Consider the following 20,910-nt stretch of genomic DNA (forward strand, 5'->3'; position numbering starts at 1 on the left):
TGAATTAAATTTCATTTAGATTTTGTATTTTTCAAAGGGGGCTTTCATTGGCATGAACGTTTCAATAACAATGTTGCCAAAGCATCATAATACAATTTGTCCACATATTCAGAACACAATATTCAATAATATGAACATTAACAAAATATTAGGATTAGATGTTAATTTTATTTATTGTATTGTGCCACCCACCCCCCGACAGATTCACATTCTGGAGAGTGGCGAGGTTCGCGTATTCAGCCGCAACCAGGAAGACAACACCAGCAAATACCCCGATATCATCTCTCGCATTCCCAAGGTAAAAGCTTTGAACGCGCGGAGCGCTGCTGCTCAGCCCTGCAGGAGAGAGGACACTCGATCTGAGCTTTGATTGTCAGATGAGGGCTTTTACAGCGCTGCAGGCTAACAACTGCACACATTTACCTTTCTCACTCTTGTCTTTCATTTTGCCTATTTTTCTCAACCTGTCTTGTCATCTGTCTGGTTTCCATGTGTCTCAGTTTGAAACCACTCAAATTGTATTTGTTCCTTTGCCTGTCCTTACCCTTACTTGTAGGACTGCACGATATTGGGATATGCGCTATATATATATATATATATATAGCGATGTGAAAAAAGATTAGATAAATAGCTCTATTTGGAAATAATAAATCATTCTCATTCTTTTTGCAGGGGAGTAAATAAAAATGAAAAAATAACTTTTCTTATTTGAACCATTCTTTGTTGAACGGTAATGCTTTACAAACACCAAAGCAAGTAAGCGCTGTGACGACTCTTCTGAAGTGATTTTGAAGAGGGAAATTAGGTAGTTAAATACACTGGTTGACTCACATGATACCATTGTATTCATATAATACTATCAATCCAGGCTAACGTCAATGATATTAATAATGCATGCATGTTGCTTCCTCAAAATTTCAGGTTGTGGTCGACTAGTGGGGCCTAGCCTTGTTTGTTTGATAAACTGATCAACATTGATTGTGATTGGTGGTTGGCTGTGCATGCAGAGCCTGCATGTCACGCACAAGCAACAAAGATCACTTAAATCAGTGTAATTTACGCTATATCAGACACAGACTTATGTTGTAGATTAGTGTTATGTTTCCAGCTTCGCTGCTCTGAACCGTAACGTTAGTTGGGCCAGACCCCTTGATTCTTTAGGCTATACTATAAACTATATTAGCTTTAGCCTGGCTGGTAGCAGCTTTTTGGCAACTTTGCGGTGAGAAATGGCCGGGAGCCGTCGCGATAACGTTGCGTTAATCAGGAGATATATTTTGTCTTTGCAGCGAACATAAAACCCTAACTACTGTAGCTTCACTATCCCTGTAAAAGCATGTGCAAAACAAACCCCGTCACACTAGTCTCACATTGCCAGACCTTCCTCCACAGCGCTGCGGAGGAGGGAGGTCTGGTTAGTCCACACTACATTCCGGGGATGGGAGAAAAACGTGCTCTGGTTTATTGGTATTTCTTTAAACCAATCCCAATCATCTTGGGCGGCGCTAAGGTGTCTGCAAAATTGCCTTGGGAAGGAACTTGTTTTGGTGGTGGTTTTAGTCGTGCAACAGAAAACTCAGATTGGACAGATAGTCTAGCTAGCTGTCTGGATTTAACCTGCAGAGATCTGAGGAGCAGTTAACCATAGTCCTCAGAAATCCACCTGGAGTTTAAAATTTCAACACAAAGAAAGAGGAAGGTAACGGACATCCGGCCGAAAAGAGAGACATCCGGCAGAATTTCCAGCGACACTGGAGCAATCCCGGAAGTGGATTGATTGATATAGACTACCGTCAGACTAATGTTACGTCACATACACACGTTGCCCACATGGCCACCTGTCTTAAAGGGTAAGGGTCAGCCAGTAACAATCATGTAAAAGGGGAACGGTAAAAGTTAAATTTCAAGCAGCAAAAAAAGTTTACCTTGCACGTGCTGCGATGTTACTATCGCACATGTGCACATCACGATGTAGACGATGAAACAAAATATCGTGCAGCCTTACTTCAGCTCTGGATGACTGAAGGGGGACATGAGCCCCCTTCAGTCATCCAGAGCTACCACTGGGGTCCGTGTACTTTTTCGTTCATTCGATTTTCTTTTCATAATCAGACTTCAAAAACAAAAAACGAATGGTTATTTGATTTTCGTTTTAAAATACAATTGAAATCGAAATACAAGGCATTTTTTTCCTTTTCATTGTCAAAAGGGGATGGGAGAAATTAAAAATATGCTGTGATTTTCATTTTCTATTTCATATAACAAAAATAAAATCACTCGGAAATAGAAATGAAAAAAGGTTTGTTTTTTTTATATTCAGGGACCGGATGTTGTCATTTCCAAGGCAACAGCGCCAGCCTAGCCTACCAGTGTTGCTTTCAGCCCAGGCTAAAATTACTTTGGAAACCTGTGCTCTTGATAATGCTTGGGGGGATTTTTATTTCATAATGCCACATTTATTTATTCCCCTCTCTCCCTGCCTCCCTCTGACTCTCTGTCTCTACCCGCCGCAGACAACTTCGCCCCAAGAGAGTCGAACCAGCTGAGGAAACAGACTTTCAGTTCACGGCTGTAACGTTACCGTTACGCCACCGTTAACAATCCCAAACGTTCTGTTGCTGATCTGGCAGAGTCACCGGCGGTTCGGGATCAGATCATGGGGATCAGACCTCCGGTGCTGGGTCTATTCTAATATTAGCTGCTGCTGCAGCTAGCTAGCAGATAGCCACCAGCCCTGTGACCTCGGTCCCCGTGGTTCGCCCCCCAGTGCTGACTGACTCTGGTCCGTCTGCAGAGCTGCGTTACCCGCTCTAGCTGAGCTGGGAATCTGCCGCGCTCGTGATTTATTCATATTTTATTTTATTTGCAGATAGTGATATGCTATGATGCACTGATGTCAGGCAGGCTTGCTGCTGCTTTTAGTCTGAGTCTGTGAGATAACCAAACTTCCTTTAAATATAACGTGCATATAAATAGATGGAATAAATAAAAGTCCCTCGAAATACATAGTAAAACATACATGTATTTAGGCTATTGAACTATTATGACTAAAGCCTGTATTTCATGATCTATTTCATAGCCATATGTATATTTATGTAAAGGGGGGCAAAAAACGGAAGTTAGGCTACAGATTCCCTCAGCAGCAGCAGGGACATTCTAAAACGCTTAACGTGAAAAAGCTTAACTTTAATGTACCTAAACAATGATCAATCAAATATCAGTCAGTTATCAGTCAGATAACGACTTTTTTGATCACTGTTTATAAACAGTGATCAAAAAATCGCTTAACGTGAAAAAGCTTAATGGTTAACCACGTTAAGCTTTTTCCTTACAATTTCCCTTAATGAAGCAGAAACCCTTAATGTCAGCTAACGTCCATAATAATTGTACTTTGGGTTAGATTTTTTAGTTTTTCAGTGGTTATGAGGAGCAATATGAGAGAGAAATTTGGTAATCCTTGATCATTGCTCATTGATCATAGAGCGGGTAATGCCAGCTCTGCAGAGTCAGTCGCGGGGAGCGAACCGCGAGGACCGAGGTCACAGGGCTGGTGGCTAGCTGCTAGCTAGCTGCAGCAGCAGCTAATATTAGAATATTAGACCCAGCACCGGAGGTCTGATCCCCATGATCTGATCCCGAACCCCCGGTGACTCTCTGCCAGATCAGCAAGCTTAACGGCAGCAACAGAACGTTTGCTGGGATTGTTAACGGTGGCGTAACTGTAACGTTACAGCCGTGAACCGAAAGTCTATTTGCTCCGCTGGTTCGACTCTCTTCGGGCGAAGTTGTCTGCGGCGGGTAGAGACAGGGAGGCAGGGAGAGAGGGTAATAAATACATGTGACATTATGAAATAAAATTCCCCCCAAGGATTATCAAGAGTATAGCTAGCTAGGTTTCCAAAGTAATTTTGGCCTGGGCTGAACACTGGTAGGCTAGGCTGGCGCTGTTGCCTTGGAAATGACAACATCCGGTCTCTGAATATGAAAAAACAAGCCTTTTTTCGTTTCTGTTTTCGAGTGATTTTATTTTTGTTATATAAAATAGAAAATGAAAATCACAGCATATTTTAAATTTCTCCCATCCCATTTCGACAATGAAAAAGAAAAAACGCATTGTATTTCAATTTCAAATGTCGTGTTTTAAAACGAAAATCAAATAACCATTCGTTTTTTGTTTTTTAATACCTGTTTATGAAATGAAAATCGAATGAACGAAAAAGTACACGGACCCACTGGCACTTACATTTCTTTTCTTTTCTTTTTTTTTTATTTGGAGAGAGGCGTCTACTTTGGATGGAAATTTGAAACCAGCTTGTCAGGAAACTTCCTCTCTGTAATAGATGGCTGGAACACTTGTCGTTTAATTGCAGCTGTGGGTAGGCTTGCCAAATTAGCGAGCTTGTGCTTGCGTGGGGAGAGAGGAAGAGATCACCGGCACCTGAAGCTGTGGCATTTTGCCCGCGGTTATCTGAGCGCGCTCACTACCTTGGCTGCCTGCTCTCTCCTATCTTATTCACTGTTACGGTTTGTGTCAAGGCTGACATGAGTTGTCACAGATGAGACTTTAAAATAGTGTGGGATGAGGTGCCTGGTGACTTTATTTCCACATTTTCAAAATTGGTTAAGACGAGAAAGAGAAGCATAATGTTGCAAGATGGGAGGCTGCAACTGCAGGTTGAAGCAAAGCAACCGACGTGCAACTGTCACAACAAATGTCACAAGCGCCAAAACGTCTGATTTTCAGCAGCCAGCCTCCCTCTTATCCACAGCCACTACTGTATATACTGTACATATGCGGCTGGCGCTGATTTGACTGGATGTGAACGCTCCTGTATAGCGCTAATAGTATCTCCGTTTGCAGAGTCAGGCTGTACCGGACTCTCCCGTGACCATGCCCCACAGCTACAGTTTATTGGAAAATAGCATTGTGGAATTTGATGAATTTACGGTTTATCAGACCCCAGATGAGACAAGAAGCTAACGTTAGCGAACGTTGCGGTCCCTCTGCCTTTGACTCCCCGCTGCAGGAGACGCTGTATTCGCTGTATTAACGTTACGGTTTTAAAACTGTTTTCCAGGTTAGTGGGGGTGCATACCATTCAAAACCAACATGAAAAACATAGCTAGTAATGTTCACTCAGCGTTTTGTTTTGTTGTTAAACTGAGTGTTAAATCAGCGGTGACGTTAACTCACCGGTTTCAGGTAACGGCACCCTATGGTACCGTCTATTTGCTGGATGGTTTCAGGGTAACGGTCGGTAGCTAACATTAGCAGATAAGCCCGTTGACAGCGACGTCATTGTTCATATTTTGGCACAATGTTTCTGACCGTAGTAGTGGTCATAGTGACTGAAAGTGTGATGTGAAATGCTAAAAAGAAACTACACGCTGTTTTAAGGTAAAGTTAAATCTTGACTCAGTCTCGCCCTGCCTTGGTCTTAGTCTTGACTCGGTCTCGCCCTGCCTTGGTCTTGGTCTTGGTCTTGACTCAGTCTCAACCCCTCAGAGTCTTGGTCTTGACTCGGTCTCGATACACTCTGGTCTTGGTGATGACTTGGTTTAGGTGGTCTTGACTACAACACTGCCATGAACCGCAATGTCCGATTCCAGTCTGGGACTTTTCTCATTTCCTCCACTGCCATCTTTTTTAATAAAGCCATAAAATTTCCCCAAAAATACTAAAAAGAACCCTTTACATCGGCAAACCAGCGGGCTATAGGAAATGCAATGGATTTTTCATCAAGTACCTTGCCATGCTGTCCTGAGGAAAACCAATAGCTCTGTGCCAGCAGGACTGGAATTCATGTGGTTGCTCATGGCTCGGCTCGGTGCCCAACCTCCCCCTACTATCGAGAAATGGCATTAGGCCATGCCAGCAAACTAAAAGTTTACTTTTCAGTGCTACCCGCCCCTAGCCTGACAAGCCAGACCCACATCAAGGTGTTGGGTCTGGGAACTCACCATTGACAGGGCTCAATCCGAAGGGGCGGGATAAACGGTTGTCTTTCACATTCTTACTGCACGCAATAGGATAGCGCTACAACCAAGCAGCGCAACGAAGAAGGTAGCCAAGCTAGTTGCTAGATTAACCTTTTGCCGTATCCGGTCGGCAAAACTCCGAACACATCTTCCTCTTTTAAGAATGACTTCAGTGCCGTTCGTTGTTCTTTTCTCAAAGAAAAGCTTAACTCCAAGTCTTCCAGAGTTGTGGCCAAAGCCGATTCGAAAGACCGCTGTTCCCAGCAGCAGCAGCCATAAGCCCGCCCACCGACTCTATACACAATGTGATTGGCCCGGCCAGAGTTTGGATTTTCCAGCTCGCAAGCCAACGGAAAGTTGCTAGACCCCCTGGCTGCAAATTACATTTGCTGACGCTATGGTGCGTCTAGATTTCTAGGCTAACCCGCCCCATCTTTTCATTTTTATCCATCGTTCTTTCTCTCTTACACACGGTTTCTCATCATATCACATAACACAACTTAAGTTTCTCTCACACTGACTTTCATTTCTCCTCTTTTTTTTGCTCCTTTTCTTTTGCAGAACTTTAAAAGTTACACGGCTCTTTGTCTCTCCCTCTCACCTTATTGCTCTCAATGTCTACCTGTCTCTCTGTCTAATCACCTCTCTCCTTTCTTCTTCATTACTGTTTGATGATACCTGTTCGTTCTCACAGTACTCACTGCTCTCTTTTCACCTCTCTTCTCACTTTTGTCTTCATCCTTGTCTCTCTCTCTCTTCCTCTCATCCTTTTTTGGCACTTTGATACAGCCTGTCTGCAATTTTTTACCTTCTTGGTCCGTCTCTTATACCCTTACCCTTTCACCACTCCTCTCTCTCCCTCCACACTCCTTACATATCCACGCTCGCTCTTTTTCACCTTCTACCTGTCGATGCTCCTGAGTGCTGTCTTCTCTCACCTTTTTGTTTTTGCTCTCACTGCCTCATTTTCCTCCGTCTCCAAATTTTTAAACCTTCTTTCTTTCACACTCTTTTTCAACACATTCCCCTCCCTTTTTAAAACATTTTCTTTCACGATTTTTTTTTTTTTTTGCTGTCTATTTGTTCCTGCTCCTCACCGTTCTCCTTATTCTCTCTACACTCCCTTATCTGTATTTCTTGTAATTTGCTGTTTCTCACCTGTCTTTCTCACCATAACTTCTGCCTAACTGTGAGGTTTTGGATAAAAAAAACAAAAAAATCAACCGTTAAACAGAGTGAAAAGTTTGGGTGCTTGTGCATCATTTGCGTGCTACGAGAGCGACACAGCATTTTGAAGTGATGGCATCATTTCTTTAATTCTGTGCTTGAAACTTTTTCCCTGTTAGTTTAATGTGTGAGCCTTATGGCATTTATTTTGGAATAGCTCATGTCTGTTTTTAAATGAAGCTTTCAGCAAGGAAATCCATTGCTAATCGTAGACGTGACCGACAATGGATTAAAGATATAGCTTGAATTTAAAATTTGCATCCTCAGTCCTGGCATTATGGTGTCATGGGTGCATCTGTGTGTGTGTCTGTGTGCGTCGATGCATTCCCATAAACACAGTACATGAACTATGCCTGAGTGACACTAACACACATTCCCTGCATAGAGGAGATGCTCTGATGAGATTTTATAGCACCTTGCTGCATTATTTTGCATATTAATGAGGGAAAACTAATTTTCCCAGGGAGATACCACAGTGCCCTAATGCTTCTAATTATGAATTAATATTAATGCATTACCCAGATTAATACAAATACATACATTAATGTATTACTTTGCCTAATGGCCATACCAGTATAACTGGTTCTGTTTGATATATTTGACTGTTTCCAAACAACCTGTTACCTCTTAATAACCCAGATATCACTGGGTTAGCGCTCTCTGTCTGATGAAAGTGTTGACTTCCAAAGCGATTGGCAACAAATGGGAGGGCAGCTGGCAGTCCTGAAACAGCCTCAACATGCCTAAAATGGAATTGCTTGTATTCATGCCTTTTTTTAAAAGCTCCAAGTTTGGACTTGTACTGAATATACATCTCCAAGTTGGTTGTATTTACTGCAATGCAACTTCCTGATACTCCTCTGATTGCTGAAGCAGATGTTGCTTATATGCAGATTGGCAAATAATGTCATCTATCTTTTCTTTTTTATCCCGAAAAGCCCTCCCTACCTCCCTTGGGTCTTTATTCATTTGTAATTCCATTTTGCTGTATCTTCATTATTTTCTTCAACAGGTGAAGAAGGACTCTGTGGTGTCGTGCGTCCTGGACTCTGAGGCGGTGGCCTGGGATCGGGAGAAGAAACAGATCCAGCCCTTCCAGGTCCTAACCACCCGCAAGAGAAAGGTACGGGCGGAGAGGAGCAGAATAAGACGGGAGGCGGATGAAGGAAATGCTCGGGGTGGTTTTAAAAAGGGGGAAGAAAAGAGAGGAGAAAATGGCAAGTGAAAAGGTTGATGAGAGAAAACGAGACAGAGATAAAGGCCAGAAGGTAGGGGGAGAGGTAGATAATGGAGTGAAATGATCCGGCAGACGGAGGGAGAGGGACGGAGAAGGAGCAGACAGAAAGAGGGGGAGATTGATAAGTGTGGGGGGGGGGGAGAGAGAGAGCACATGTTAGCGAGGCGTTTTTTTCAGTTTAGATCAGAATAGTGGCCTTTTCCTGCCACACCAATCACATTAGAGTGAAAGCGCTCCTTTTTTGCCATGTCTTTTTGCCTGTGTGATGACCTCCTTGAAAATTAGGAAAGGGGAAACGTAAAGTGCCAATACGGAGAACATGATGATGAAAATGATTATCCTGATGATTTTTTTCGCTAGATGCCATTAACGCCACTACAGAATCCTGATTATTTGTGATGACGGTTTGATGCACAAACTGATTGTACTGCCCTTCTGGCATTTTGTAACAACATCTCCGCGTTTTTTACGACCTAGAGCGTTCTTGCTGAAATGAAGTATTTCAGATGAGGAGATGAAACCCGATATGGATTAATTAAACCTCATTAGGCGGGGAAAGTAATGAAGGAGGGGAAAAGCAGAAGAGGGATAAATTAAGAGAGAAGTCTTTCAGGTTTGAAGACTGCAGGTTTTACTGACACTGGCATTTAATTTTGTATTCCTGATCACTGCCCTTTACCACTCATCACTGGACAAAGAGGCTTCGCAACTAGGGGTGCACTGAATATTCGGCCACCGAAATACTTTTATCACCGAAACAATACGGCCGAAATGTTGTGATGACGCAAACAGAAACCGCGACCTGCACGTGTGTCAGTACCCGATCCGTTCCACCTGCAAAGCGTCTCCTAAGCAAAGAAGTTGAGACGGACCACGGAGTGAAAACAATGAAAAGTACGCTCTTAGAGTCTGTCAGCACACGTTTCAGTGAGATCTATTCGGATCCTCTGCACTTCATCGCGACTGTACTTGATCAGCGCTATAAAGACCATTACTTGGATGCGGAAATAAAGCAGGGCGCACGTGAAATCAGGCCGCGATGGATGCGGAGAACCCGAGTGGAGACGGAGCGCGCACGGAGCAGCGCCCAGCGCAGGAGGAGATCAGAGCGCAGAAAAAACGATTTTAGTAAAGTTAGTACACAGTCATTGCCATAAATGCAATGGTACTAATAATTGGCATAATTTCTTTCGGTGTTTCAGTTTTCGGTCTTGGTTTCCTCTTTTTCGGTTTTCGGTTTCGGCCAAGAATTTTCATTTCGGTGCATCCCTATTCACAACATCATCTAAAATGTTTTTTTTTTTTTTTTAAAGTTAAAAGCCGGTTGTTGAGCCTAATTATAACAGAAGTGTTAACTACTGTACAGTAAGTGGAGATTTGGGCATCATAAGTTTAAATATATTGCTCTACAAAAACTATTTCTTAACCCTTGTGTTGTCTTCCCATCAACCTTGAAAAAAAACACTTATTTTTCGACGTTTGTTTTTGCTTTTTCCAACGTTTTAAATTTTTACATTTTACAATTGCCCATGACGATTGTGATTGGTTTAAAGAAATGCCCCAAAAAAAACAGAGCACGTTTTTGTCCCATCCCGGAATGCTGTGTGGACTAGCCTCACCCTCCGCAGCGCTGTGGAGGAAGGTCTGGCAAAGCGAGACTACCTAGCAACTGATTTACACACAAAGTTTTTACCAGTTCAGACATTTATTTTTAAGAGGCCCTGTGGAGTTTAACATTCAGTGTTACTCCAAAGCACATTGTGTATCCTTGAAACATGTTGAGTGCATTTCCTTTCTTATAAGACATGATCAAAAATAGGATTATTTTCAAACCTGCATTGTTTGCATCCATATTGACTTGCTAGCAGTACACTTCTTCCTGGCCTTTGTTGTTTTAATGGCACAACCTGATTCAGTAAATCATTCAGTTTTGAAACCATCCTGTAGCCATGAAGGCAGGAACATGGTAATGGATGTACAAATAGCTGGTGTGTAACCCAATCTTGGAATTCAATATTGCTTCGGCGTAGTTCTGTACAAGTCATGGAATTGTACACCGGGGCCGAAGGGGAAACGCTGTAATAAGGCAGTGTGGAGAGTCTAGAGACTGACAGGGAGTAAACAAGTTTGGAATAAACAGGATGAAGTGCAGGAGAAGTAGGAGATGGAGAAGCAGAAGAGGTGAGTGAAGGGAGTCAAGGAGCAGGAAGTAATATGCTAGAAGAGAAGGATGAACACAGCAAGGAGGTGCGATGCTGTTAAAAAGTAGAAGGGATAGGCGCAGCGGTTAACTTTCAACATGAACAGGAGGGAAATCAAAGAGCTCTTTGTAACAAGTCTCAAGGTTGGATGTAGCGATTTGTCAATAAGATGCTTCTATTTGCATATTTTTATCAAGGAGGAAATTTTGTGTGTGTGTGTGTGTGTGTGTGTGTGTGTGTGTGTGTGTGTGTGTGTGTGTGTGTGTGTGTGTGTGTGTGTGTGTGTGTGTGTGTGTGTGTGTGTGTGTGTGTGTGTGTGTGTGTGTGTGTGTGTGTGTGTGTGTGTGTCCCTGCAGGACGTGGATGCTTCTGAGATCAAAGTCCAGGTGTGCGTGTACGCCTTTGACCTGCTCTATCTCAACGGCGAGGTAAGACCTGGTGCTGATGAGGCAAATATTACCCCGAGATCTCTCTCAACGCTCCTGTTGTCATTTAGAACTGGCGTGTCTTGAGTGTGTGCGTGTTTATTGTTTGTGAGCGTGCCTGGATTCACGCCGCTCTGCCGAGATGCCGACAGCGTCCCTGAATGCCAATGATGGTGCTACTGGAGGCCGTAACTAGATAATGATTGTAACGCTCATTGTAATTCCAGCCGAGTGTGTGTCTGAGTGTGTGTCTGTCTGTCTGAGACTGACTCTGAGTTTGTTTGTGTGTATGAGAGAAAGAGTCTGTGCCCTTTTTGTGTGGGTGTTATTTGTGAATGGGTGTGAGATTGAGAGTGTGTACGATTCCAACCAAATAATACACAATTTTATACGCTAATTTCCTAAAATTCATATCGGCAAATGTTTCCATCAGCCAATGCTATGCGAATGTTCCCAAGTGGACGGAAAACAAAACTAGAAAATGAAAAGAGCACCAGTGACTTCCAACCTATTGTGGCATTTATGTAAATCTTATGAATTAATTTCTCTCTGTGCGCACATACTTTCTCTATTTTTTTATGATTCTTTCCCCCACCCTCATATGTATCTTAAAGGTTTACGGTTTTAAGGCAAAATATAAATAAAAAGAAAATAAAAGGGGTTTTGTGGTAGTGTGGGTGAAGCAAGGGTTGTAGTGAGGTGCTGATCACTGGAGGTAGACTTGAAAATTAGAAAAACGTGTCGCACACTCTGGCTCCATATGCATTTGCATATGCTCTTTTTATTCTGATGACGTTTCGTTAACATACCTTGTTGATTTGAAGAAGGCCTGAGGGCCGAAATGTCTTCAGAGATATGCATATGGAGCCCGAGTGTGCAACACTTTTTTTTTCTTATTCCCTTTTTTTGTTATTATAGATGTTTAGGTGCTATTGTGGCCCTTTCATTCATTTCTGCACAAATTCAAAATACCCACAAACCTACCGTAGGTGGTGGTTGGAAACCATAGTGATTGTGCGCAAAACTGTGTGTGTTCTGCTGGTTTGGGACTGTACTTGTGTGTGGGTGTTTGTATTTGTCCAATGCTGTCGTGACTGTGTATCTGTGAGCATACTCTGAGACTGTGTGTTTGTGTGTGTGTGGGTAGCTAGCTGAGACGGCATTTCATCCTTGTCATTGCAAGGCTCCAAGCTATAAAGAGGAAATTGTTGTAATGATGCACATTTGTAATTGTGTGTGTGTGTGCGTGTGCGTGTAGTCTCTAGTGCGACAGCCGTTGAGTCGGCGTCGGGCTCTGCTGAAAGAAAGCTTCTCAGAGGTGGAGGGAGAGTTTGTGTTCGCCCGATCCATCGACTCCGACAACACCGACGCCATCGCAGAGTTCCTGGAGCAGTCTGTCCGAGGTGTGTGTGTGTTAGACGGAGACACACTTTCTTACTTCTTTTCCTTCCTGCTGTCTCCGTTCGCCTTGAACCTTTTTGTGTGTGGGTGTATGGAGTGCCCATGCTTGCTGCCTTCATGTGTAAATTGTGTGTGTAGTAGTTGCCTGCTTGTTTTCCTGCCTGCTGTGTCTTTGTTTGGCCTGTATGTTGGCTGTATTCTTGTGTGTGTGTGTGTGTGTGTGTGTGTGTGTGTGTGTGTGTGTGTGTGTGTGTTTGTGTGTGTGTGTGTGCGCAACAGAGACCGAACCTGTGAGTTGCGTAATTGGGTTTTCGTGTGTGTGTGACTCAGTATACGAGAAAGAACACAGAAAACGTTTCCCCATGTGTATTATGTGTGTATGCGTGTTCTATTCCAGTGACTTTGTCTACTGACTTTCTTTGTGTCCTGAACCTGTTTGTGTGTGCGTCTTAGAAGGATACAGAGACCTTCTATGTATCTAGAAGATAATCTGTTCATTTCCTTTCTGCACGCCGGGAATCGTGTGTGTGTGTAGACTCCTGCGAGGGTCTAATGGTGAAAACTCTGGAGAAGGATGCCACCTATGAAATTGCCAAGCGCTCTCACAACTGGCTCAAGGTGCGTGTGACACAATGGGAACTCGCATACACTCCCTGATCGTAAACATGGGCATGCACTGACCCCAACACGTGTGTTACACACTTGAAAAGCATTTGTTTCATTATCTGACACAAACGCATACAAGTGATCACACATTAATGCTTCTCTGACTTTTTATTAGGGGTGGAGGAAATAATCGATTCACGCATATAGCGTTTTTTTTTTTTTATTTGCGCCGATTTAAAAAAGGTTTCTTTTTCCCAGAATCAATATTTATTTATTTTTACCGATTGTTCACCTGATTATTTTCTGTTCATACGGTACTGCCAACGGCGAATCCATCATCTGTTTCCAGCAAAACCGAGCGAATGCAGAAAATCCATGCTATGTTCTTCTTTACAAATGAAATAAGAGTGATATGCATTCTTCTTAGAAAACAATTAATTTTTAGAAATGTCTCTAGAAGTGTATTATTCAAATTTAGTTTTTGTTAAAGAAGGAAAAGAAAATCTCAATACTATTGAATCGCAATACTTCTAGAATCGCAATAAATGAAAATTGCAGTACAAATCAAATCACCACCCATGTATCGTAAAAAAAAAAAATTAAATCGGGACAAAAGCATATCGTCCCAGCACAAGTGGGTATAATAGTTTACCATTTCACTATTCTTGGTCACTTGGTGCAAAATGCAAATCATAGAATATTTTTAAAGGAAAAAATAAAGCAGCTTTTTTAGTGGAGGAGTTTGATCTACATTCATCTAAACCATTCATCTAAAAAAGGTCCTGACTCTTGATAAGGATAAAGAGCAAGTTTCAGTGGTTTTAACACAAACTGATTTCATATTTCTGGAGGACAGGAACATTTTGTCAACATTTTCAGGCAGCCGTTTAGACCTCTGACAATAAGTTACATGTAATTGTGCTCTCTGGTGCAAAAAAGCATAAGCATATTTTTTGTGCCTTTTTTATTTTTTTAGACTTTGTAACTGATCCAATTGTGTTAATATTGAGATGCATTTTTCAGCTCCATTAATGCATACCATCACGTGTTTTTTGTGCTTCATCATGTTCATCAGTCCCATGTCTGACGTGCTGTTGTCCTCTCCCTTCAGCTGAAGAAAGACTACCTGGACGGGGTGGGCGACACAGTCGACCTGTGTGTTATCGGCGCCTACCTGGGAAAAGGCAAGAGGACGGGCACCTACGGGGGCTTCCTGCTGGCCTGCTACGACGAGGACAACGAGGAGTTCCAGTCAGTCTGCAAGGTGTGTGTCTGTCCAGTGCATGTTTACACAGCTGCGACTATGCATCCCACACAGAGATATACGATACGGGGGAATCACAGTTTGCATCTCTGACTCATATTTTTTCCATTGAATGAAAACAGCTTATATAGTGTAAAAGGTGCAAAGGATTTTACCATGTCAACAAAAAAAAGATTTTCAAGGTTCACATTTGCCGGCCGGCTGTTAATTACTTTATTTTATTAGTGAAATAGTGCACATCCAAATGCATTTTGGTCCCGCTCAAAGGACCCAAAATAAACATCTCCTGGGAAACTCATTTGAAATTTCTGGCCTGGGCATTTCCATCCTGAAGTTTAAAATTGTTAAGGCACGTAATTTAAAATGGCCCTCTGGAAGTTTATGTATTTATACATTTAACCTTCGGGAAGCAAGACTGATAAAAATGTGTTAATACTGTGCCCCATCTTCAGCTCCAAGATGGCCTATTTTTAACATATTTAATGTATTGTTACACCCCGAGCGTGTTATCAACTTGTTGTTCTCTTTTGTGCAATAGGCTTTAAAGATATTTGTATTAGGGGGCTATAAAGTGTTGACTGTTTTCTGTTTACGTCGGTTTATAGTGTGTCTGTGCGTGTGCGTGCATGTATGTCTGCGCGCGCATGCTGGAGCCGACGGTTAAAACCATTCGATCACCGTGTTACCTTTTCAGGCAGTGCTAGTGGTTTTTCTCTGTTCACACTATTTTGTCTGTAAATAAAATCTCCCTGGAGAATGTTTTCACACTTGAGATGACTATCCTAGTCAGTGAGGCAAGGATGGATGTTGCGTTGTAAGTACACCAGAGAAGACACCACTTTCCCTGTAAAATGTGAGCTGAAAAGCTCCTGTCGTCTGTTATTGATTTTCATATCAATCTGCCTTTGCTTGGATAGCTGCTAGCTGGAGTGTTTGAGAGACATTCACTTTTCCGATATTCTTTAAAGTAAGAATAGTTTTTTTTTTTTTCATTGTCATAATTGTTTAGCTTTCAGCTCTAAACAAATGCTGACTGAGCTGCACAATGGAAGATTCTGTCCCATGTGTCAGTCACTGTCACCTGGTGCATCCAGTCCCAGCAGCTTTTATTAACTCAGGTATTCACACTTTGAGCTCAGATCTTGGCCACATTAAGATGGAGTCTCAAAACTGCGAGGTGAGGTGTCCTGGCTGGCATTCCTATTTGATCTCAGTCATGTTTGGATAAATTGGCAGTTACACCTTGTGCTTTCTTAAAGTTGTGTTGGTGCATCACCTCCCACATGCACAGCAACTTTAGGAATATTTAAAAAGTATACAGAGGCCTGCAGCTTCTTTATTTTTGTGATTAACGTGTATTTATTTTTTAAACAACACGCAAAACATACAATTTGCAACATGAACGTTTGCATCCATGCATGATTTTTTAAAATATACATATAAATCTGAGTTTGCTACTCAGTTTGCTAATCATTTCCTAGAAAGCAGCTAGACAAAGTGTAGATTTGATATACACTCAAAGGATTATTAGGAACACCTGTTAAATTTCACGTTAATGAAATTATCTAATCAACCAATCACATGGCAGCTGCTTCAATGCATTTAGAGGTGTGGTCCAGGTCTGGACAATCTCCTGAATTCCAAACTGAATGTCAGAATGGGAAAGAAAGGTGATCTAAGCAACTTTGAGCGTGGCGTGGTTGTTGGTGCCAGATGGGCTGGTCTGAGTATTTCACAATCTGCTAAAGCCTGGTACAGACGGCAGGATAATTAGGCCGATTTTAGCCCCGATTCACCCCTCCCGACAATCTTAAGGATGCTCCGATTATCTTAAAATAATCTGATCAGATATTCCTGCCGTGTGTGGTGTGTTAAGACTGCTCTCGTCTGCTCGGAAGGACGTCGGGACCGCTCCGATCTCAAATCGGGGATGTCCAAAATGTTGGATTTATTTGGCCCGATTTCTCCTCGTGTGTGGTGTCCCCCGGGGACAAACGAGCACGCAGCCTGTGTACAATAAATAAAGTCGATGGGCATAACTACATCCACAACTGCAGTCCACCAGAGTACATGGAAACGAATATATGAACGTTTATTAATCTGTGTAATACCTAACGACATTTCTATGAGAAAAAAAAAAAATCACCTCCATATCATGATGTAGCAAGTATAGTCCATGCTCGCGTTGTCTTCTTTGACCATCGCCTTTTCTTTTGATAACGTTTCTTTTCGGTTAAAAACACACTACAAACTATCGCCACTGCATCCTCTTCGTCCGCAATGATTGTTTACTCTGAAGTCACATTTGATCTCGAGGGATTTTGCGAGATTTCCCGTCTGACCTGGGAATGCTCGGGAGTCAAATCGGTTCGTGTGTGATGTGTTGATTTTGCCGTGTGCTGCGCACCACACACTGTACGACCAAAACTGTTAGACCCGTGATTTTTTAGCACCGTGTGTGGGGTCTCTCAGGATTGGAAAATCGGCCGACAATTTTAAAATCATCCCGTGTGAACCAGGCTTTAGTTACTGGGATTTTCACGCACAACCATTTCTAGGGTTTACAATGAATGGTGTGAAAAAGGAAAAACATCCAGGATGCTGCAGTCCTGGGGGGCGAAAATGCCTTGTTGATGCTAGAGGTCAGAGGAGAATGGGCCAACTGATTCAAGCTGATAGAAGATCAACTTTGACTCAAATAACCACTTGTTACAACCGAGGTATGCAGCAAAGCATTTGTGAAGCCACAACACGCACAACTTAAAGCGGATGGACTACACCAGCAGAAGAGCCCACCGGGTACCACTCATCTCCACTAAAAATAGGAAAATGAGGCTACAATTTGCACGAGCGCACCAAAATTGGACAGTTGAAGACTGGAAAAATGTTGCCTGGTCTGATGAGTCTCGATTTCTGTTGACATTCAGATGGTAGAGTCAGAATTTGGCATAAACAGAATGAGAACATGGATCCGTCATGCCTTGTTACCACTGGGCAGGCTGGTGGTGGTGGTGTAATGGTGTGGGGGATCCCTCTCAACTTCATAATTGCCTTAATTCTTTGTCTCATTGATTCAACAAGGTGCTGGAAGCATTCTTTAGAAATGTTTGCCCATATTGATAGGATAGAGTCAAACACGGTATTAGTATGGTGTTGCTAATAATCCTTTAGGTGAGTGTATATTTGTCACACACAAGTTTTAATGAAATGTTTTGTCTACTAAGGTTTTTGTTTTGTAGTCATTCCATGCTTAAGCCTTAAACATGCTTGTGAAAGTAAACTTCTCTCACACTAATCTTCCATGTCAGAGGCCCAGTCAGGTTTAAAGGTGGATAATTGGCTCTTAGAACATGAAACATGAGGTGGTCGATGTAATGTGATAAAGTAGATGAACAGCCTACATGTGTTTTGCCTAATTATTTTATGTATGTCTTATTAGATCATGTGTTTTTTCAAAATGTTTTTTTCCCTTTGGCCATTTTTTTTTAATGTTTTTGTTTTTTACACTCTTGCCTAAACTCTAAGTTGTTGTCCATTATCCCATCCTCTTTCCGTCACTCGGTTTTCTGATTTGTACTTTTAAATAAAAATCAACACATTTAAAAAAATGTACTTAAAAAAAATAAAATTAACTTATCACAATCGAGCATCGAATTGTTCTAGAGAGAATCACGATGCATCTAAGAATCGATTATTTTTCCCACCCTTAATAAACGACAACACTATAAGCCCATCATGCTCTCCCCAGCACATAGCTTTTTAGGAGCCCTCCAGAAAGCTCAGGTACTTTCCCCATTTTCCTGTGTAGGGCTGCATTCACACAGCCTGCGTCGGCCATCAGACGGTGTGGGGAAAACGCAGGTCTTTCCATTCATTTCAAATGGGGGGTAGTGCGGTTAGGTGAAAAAAAGACACAGCAGGCCTGCGGCGAAAAGTTGAGACCGACTCAACTTTTGGAGAAACGCAACCCAACGTCACGCTGCGGTGGCCAGTCATGTAGCCTGTTTTTGAGCTATGGTTGGAGGCAGGCGGTGTGAGAGTCTCGTACAGTAAACCGGAAACCTCACTGCCTCTATCGCTGCCACAAGAAAGTTTGAAAACACTATTGAGGGTAAAAAAAAAGTAACAAAAGCACGGAACTGCCCGGGAGTTTGCGTAATAGCTGAATGTTTCCTGCAACAACAAAGCACTCGCTCGTCTCTTTTCTTTGTCTCTCTGTCCCTGTAAAATAAGCTGCCTTCAAGTGCAGTCGGAAACGTCATCTATAAACGATCTGACGGAAAACAGTAATGGTGAAATATAAAGTCTACTTGTGCTTTGTTGGGGGGTTTAAGAACACAACAGGACGTCAAAAAAATGGGCCGTTTCATTGACACTCCCAAATGTTATATCAACTTTACGTCCTGCTGAAATGTCCTTGTCCTCCTAGCAGATCCAGGAGCAGCGATGCTGCAGTGAGCTTCTTTCCGTCACAGTTCACATAGACGGCCCTCACAGGGAAAAACGGGCACACTAATAAAACAAAGATAATTAGGTTACAGTCAAAGCAACAGTTTGTTTGGACTCTCAACGTTGCTTTAGTCTTTACAGGTGCCTATTGTATCAGTGTGTTTGGGTTTCCCAGGAGTCCTAAAAATCACATACTCATTGAATCATAAATTGATTGGAATCATAAATTGATTGGAATCATAAATTGATTGGAATCATAAATTGATTGGAATCATAAATTGATTGGATATTTGGTTGTTATCTCACATAGACTAATATCACTCCAGACTACTTCTGCTTCACTTTGTCGTATATGTGCTACCTTTTCCCATCATGACTATTGTCTCGTTAAATGATTGTCTTGCCCAGTATGATGCCTTAGAACAGACCTTACCTCTTGCTTCCCTCAGAAAATGTGAAAGAGTGACTCTGAGCGACTAGCAAGCTAGTTTTGTTTCAAAGAAGAAAAGTCGAGAAGCAAATCAGAGTGTTCACATAGTGTGTAATGGCGTCAGTTCTAATACAACCGCAGCATAAGCCCGGAAAAAACAAGACATTAAATTGCAAACAGCGGTATAAATGTTTCTCTATGCTTTACGTACCATCCAAAATGTGTTTGTAGAATTGCCCCACAAGTTGGCTTGGTAGAGGACTTGGCATGATAGATTAAACTTAATGCCAAGGGTAGTGCAGCGTCTAGTTGGGCGGCACGGCTCTCCCCATAGGAAGTCAATGGAACGGCCAGTGCAGAGCGGTTTTGGCGCCTTTCATGTGTAGACGGCTTAAAGGTGCCACAGTTGAATGAAACCTTGGGAACATAAAGCTTCCTGTAGACACCTGCAGAACACACCTTTTAGAATACATCTGTGAACTGGAAAATGCTATATGTGCACGATATACCAGGCTGTTTTTTTTTTCTTTTTTCTTTCCCTTTCAGCACATGTCAGCCTGTTAGGTAATTCTCGTGTCTCAGCGGGTTCAGGTCTTTTGAGAAGTGACACAGCGCTTCAGGCAAAGCACGGAGACGTTGTGTAGGGGGATGTGCTCGCTCTTCTGTGTTCTGCTGCTCGCTGCCAAATGTCTGCTGTCTCACCATAAGGGAATATGTATGTGTATATCTAAGTTTGTGTGTGTGTGTCTGTGTGTTTCTCTTATCTCCTCTCGTTTCTTCCAGATCGGGACAGGCTTCAAGGATGAAGATCTGGAGCAGCATTACAAGTTCTTAAAGGTAACGTGGCACAGCGTGACTGTCGCACAAACTTGGTCGGTGAAAATCACCGGCAAAAAACAGGCAAAACTCCACACGTTGCCTTTTTTATACATTTTAAATTCATAACTGGGGTTTCTTAACATTCTGCAGCCACAGGTACTTACTTGCTTAATTTCTTTTAACAGATTCAGAGTCACTATTACTGTAAGGTTAAAAGAGCCCGAATGAGTGTGGCTGAGGCCTTTTCATTCTGCAAATAATCATTCCCTCAGTTAACTCTTCATTCATTCCAATTTTCCAGACCTGAATGGACACATTTGTGGACACCCTTCTACTATTCTGGACATATTGCCTAAAAGAAATTACAAAACTATAAATAATTTGGCTTTATATTACATGCATTTGCTTGCGTGCGGAAAATATTGGCCAGAGTACATAAACGTACGTCTGCATTTGGAGTAACTGTGCAGGCGTGCTCTGTTGTTAGGTAATGAATTGCTTTTTCAATTTACATTTGAAGAGGTTCGTTCCAGAGCAGCAGAGCAGCAGCATTTGAAGATATTGAACTGCTCTCTGAAAACGATAACGGTTGTGAGAGTCGAAATTCGTTTGAGTACTCCTGTTGACTTTATCAGCTATATTTAGAACCCGCTTTTTTAGAGCAGAGAGGCTTTTTAAAATGCCGTCATTTGTTTTAGGAAAGCGGCTGATTGTGAGTTAACCTTCACTGTACAAACATGCTACACACCGTGGAGTAAAATAACCTTAAAGTAATATTTGAAAGGTTACGGCTTTAGATTCAGTGGTACAAACTGCTGCACAGTACAGAATCCCAGTGAAACAGTGATTGAGAAGGTGGTGTAACCTCCCCC

General features: G+C 42.2%; 1 protein-coding gene across 2 annotated transcripts in view; it reads left to right on the forward strand.

Moving 5' to 3' along the window:
• lig1 (ligase I, DNA, ATP-dependent) overlaps positions 1-20,910 on the forward strand; it is a 74,150-nt gene that overhangs the window by 41,195 nt on the left and 12,045 nt on the right. For both annotated transcript variants that reach the window (XM_039816638.1, XM_039816639.1), the window contains exons 18-24: positions 203-298; positions 8,219-8,329; positions 11,001-11,072; positions 12,328-12,472; positions 13,006-13,088; positions 14,188-14,340; positions 20,003-20,056. In XM_039816638.1, the coding sequence (XP_039672572.1) occupies positions 203-298; positions 8,219-8,329; positions 11,001-11,072; positions 12,328-12,472; positions 13,006-13,088; positions 14,188-14,340; positions 20,003-20,056 (714 nt within the window). The remainder of the gene's footprint in view (positions 1-202; positions 299-8,218; positions 8,330-11,000; positions 11,073-12,327; positions 12,473-13,005; positions 13,089-14,187; positions 14,341-20,002; positions 20,057-20,910) is intronic.

This window comes from Perca fluviatilis, chromosome 11 (assembly GCF_010015445.1).
Source record: "Perca fluviatilis chromosome 11, GENO_Pfluv_1.0, whole genome shotgun sequence".
Lineage (NCBI taxonomy): Eukaryota > Metazoa > Chordata > Actinopteri > Perciformes > Percidae > Perca > Perca fluviatilis.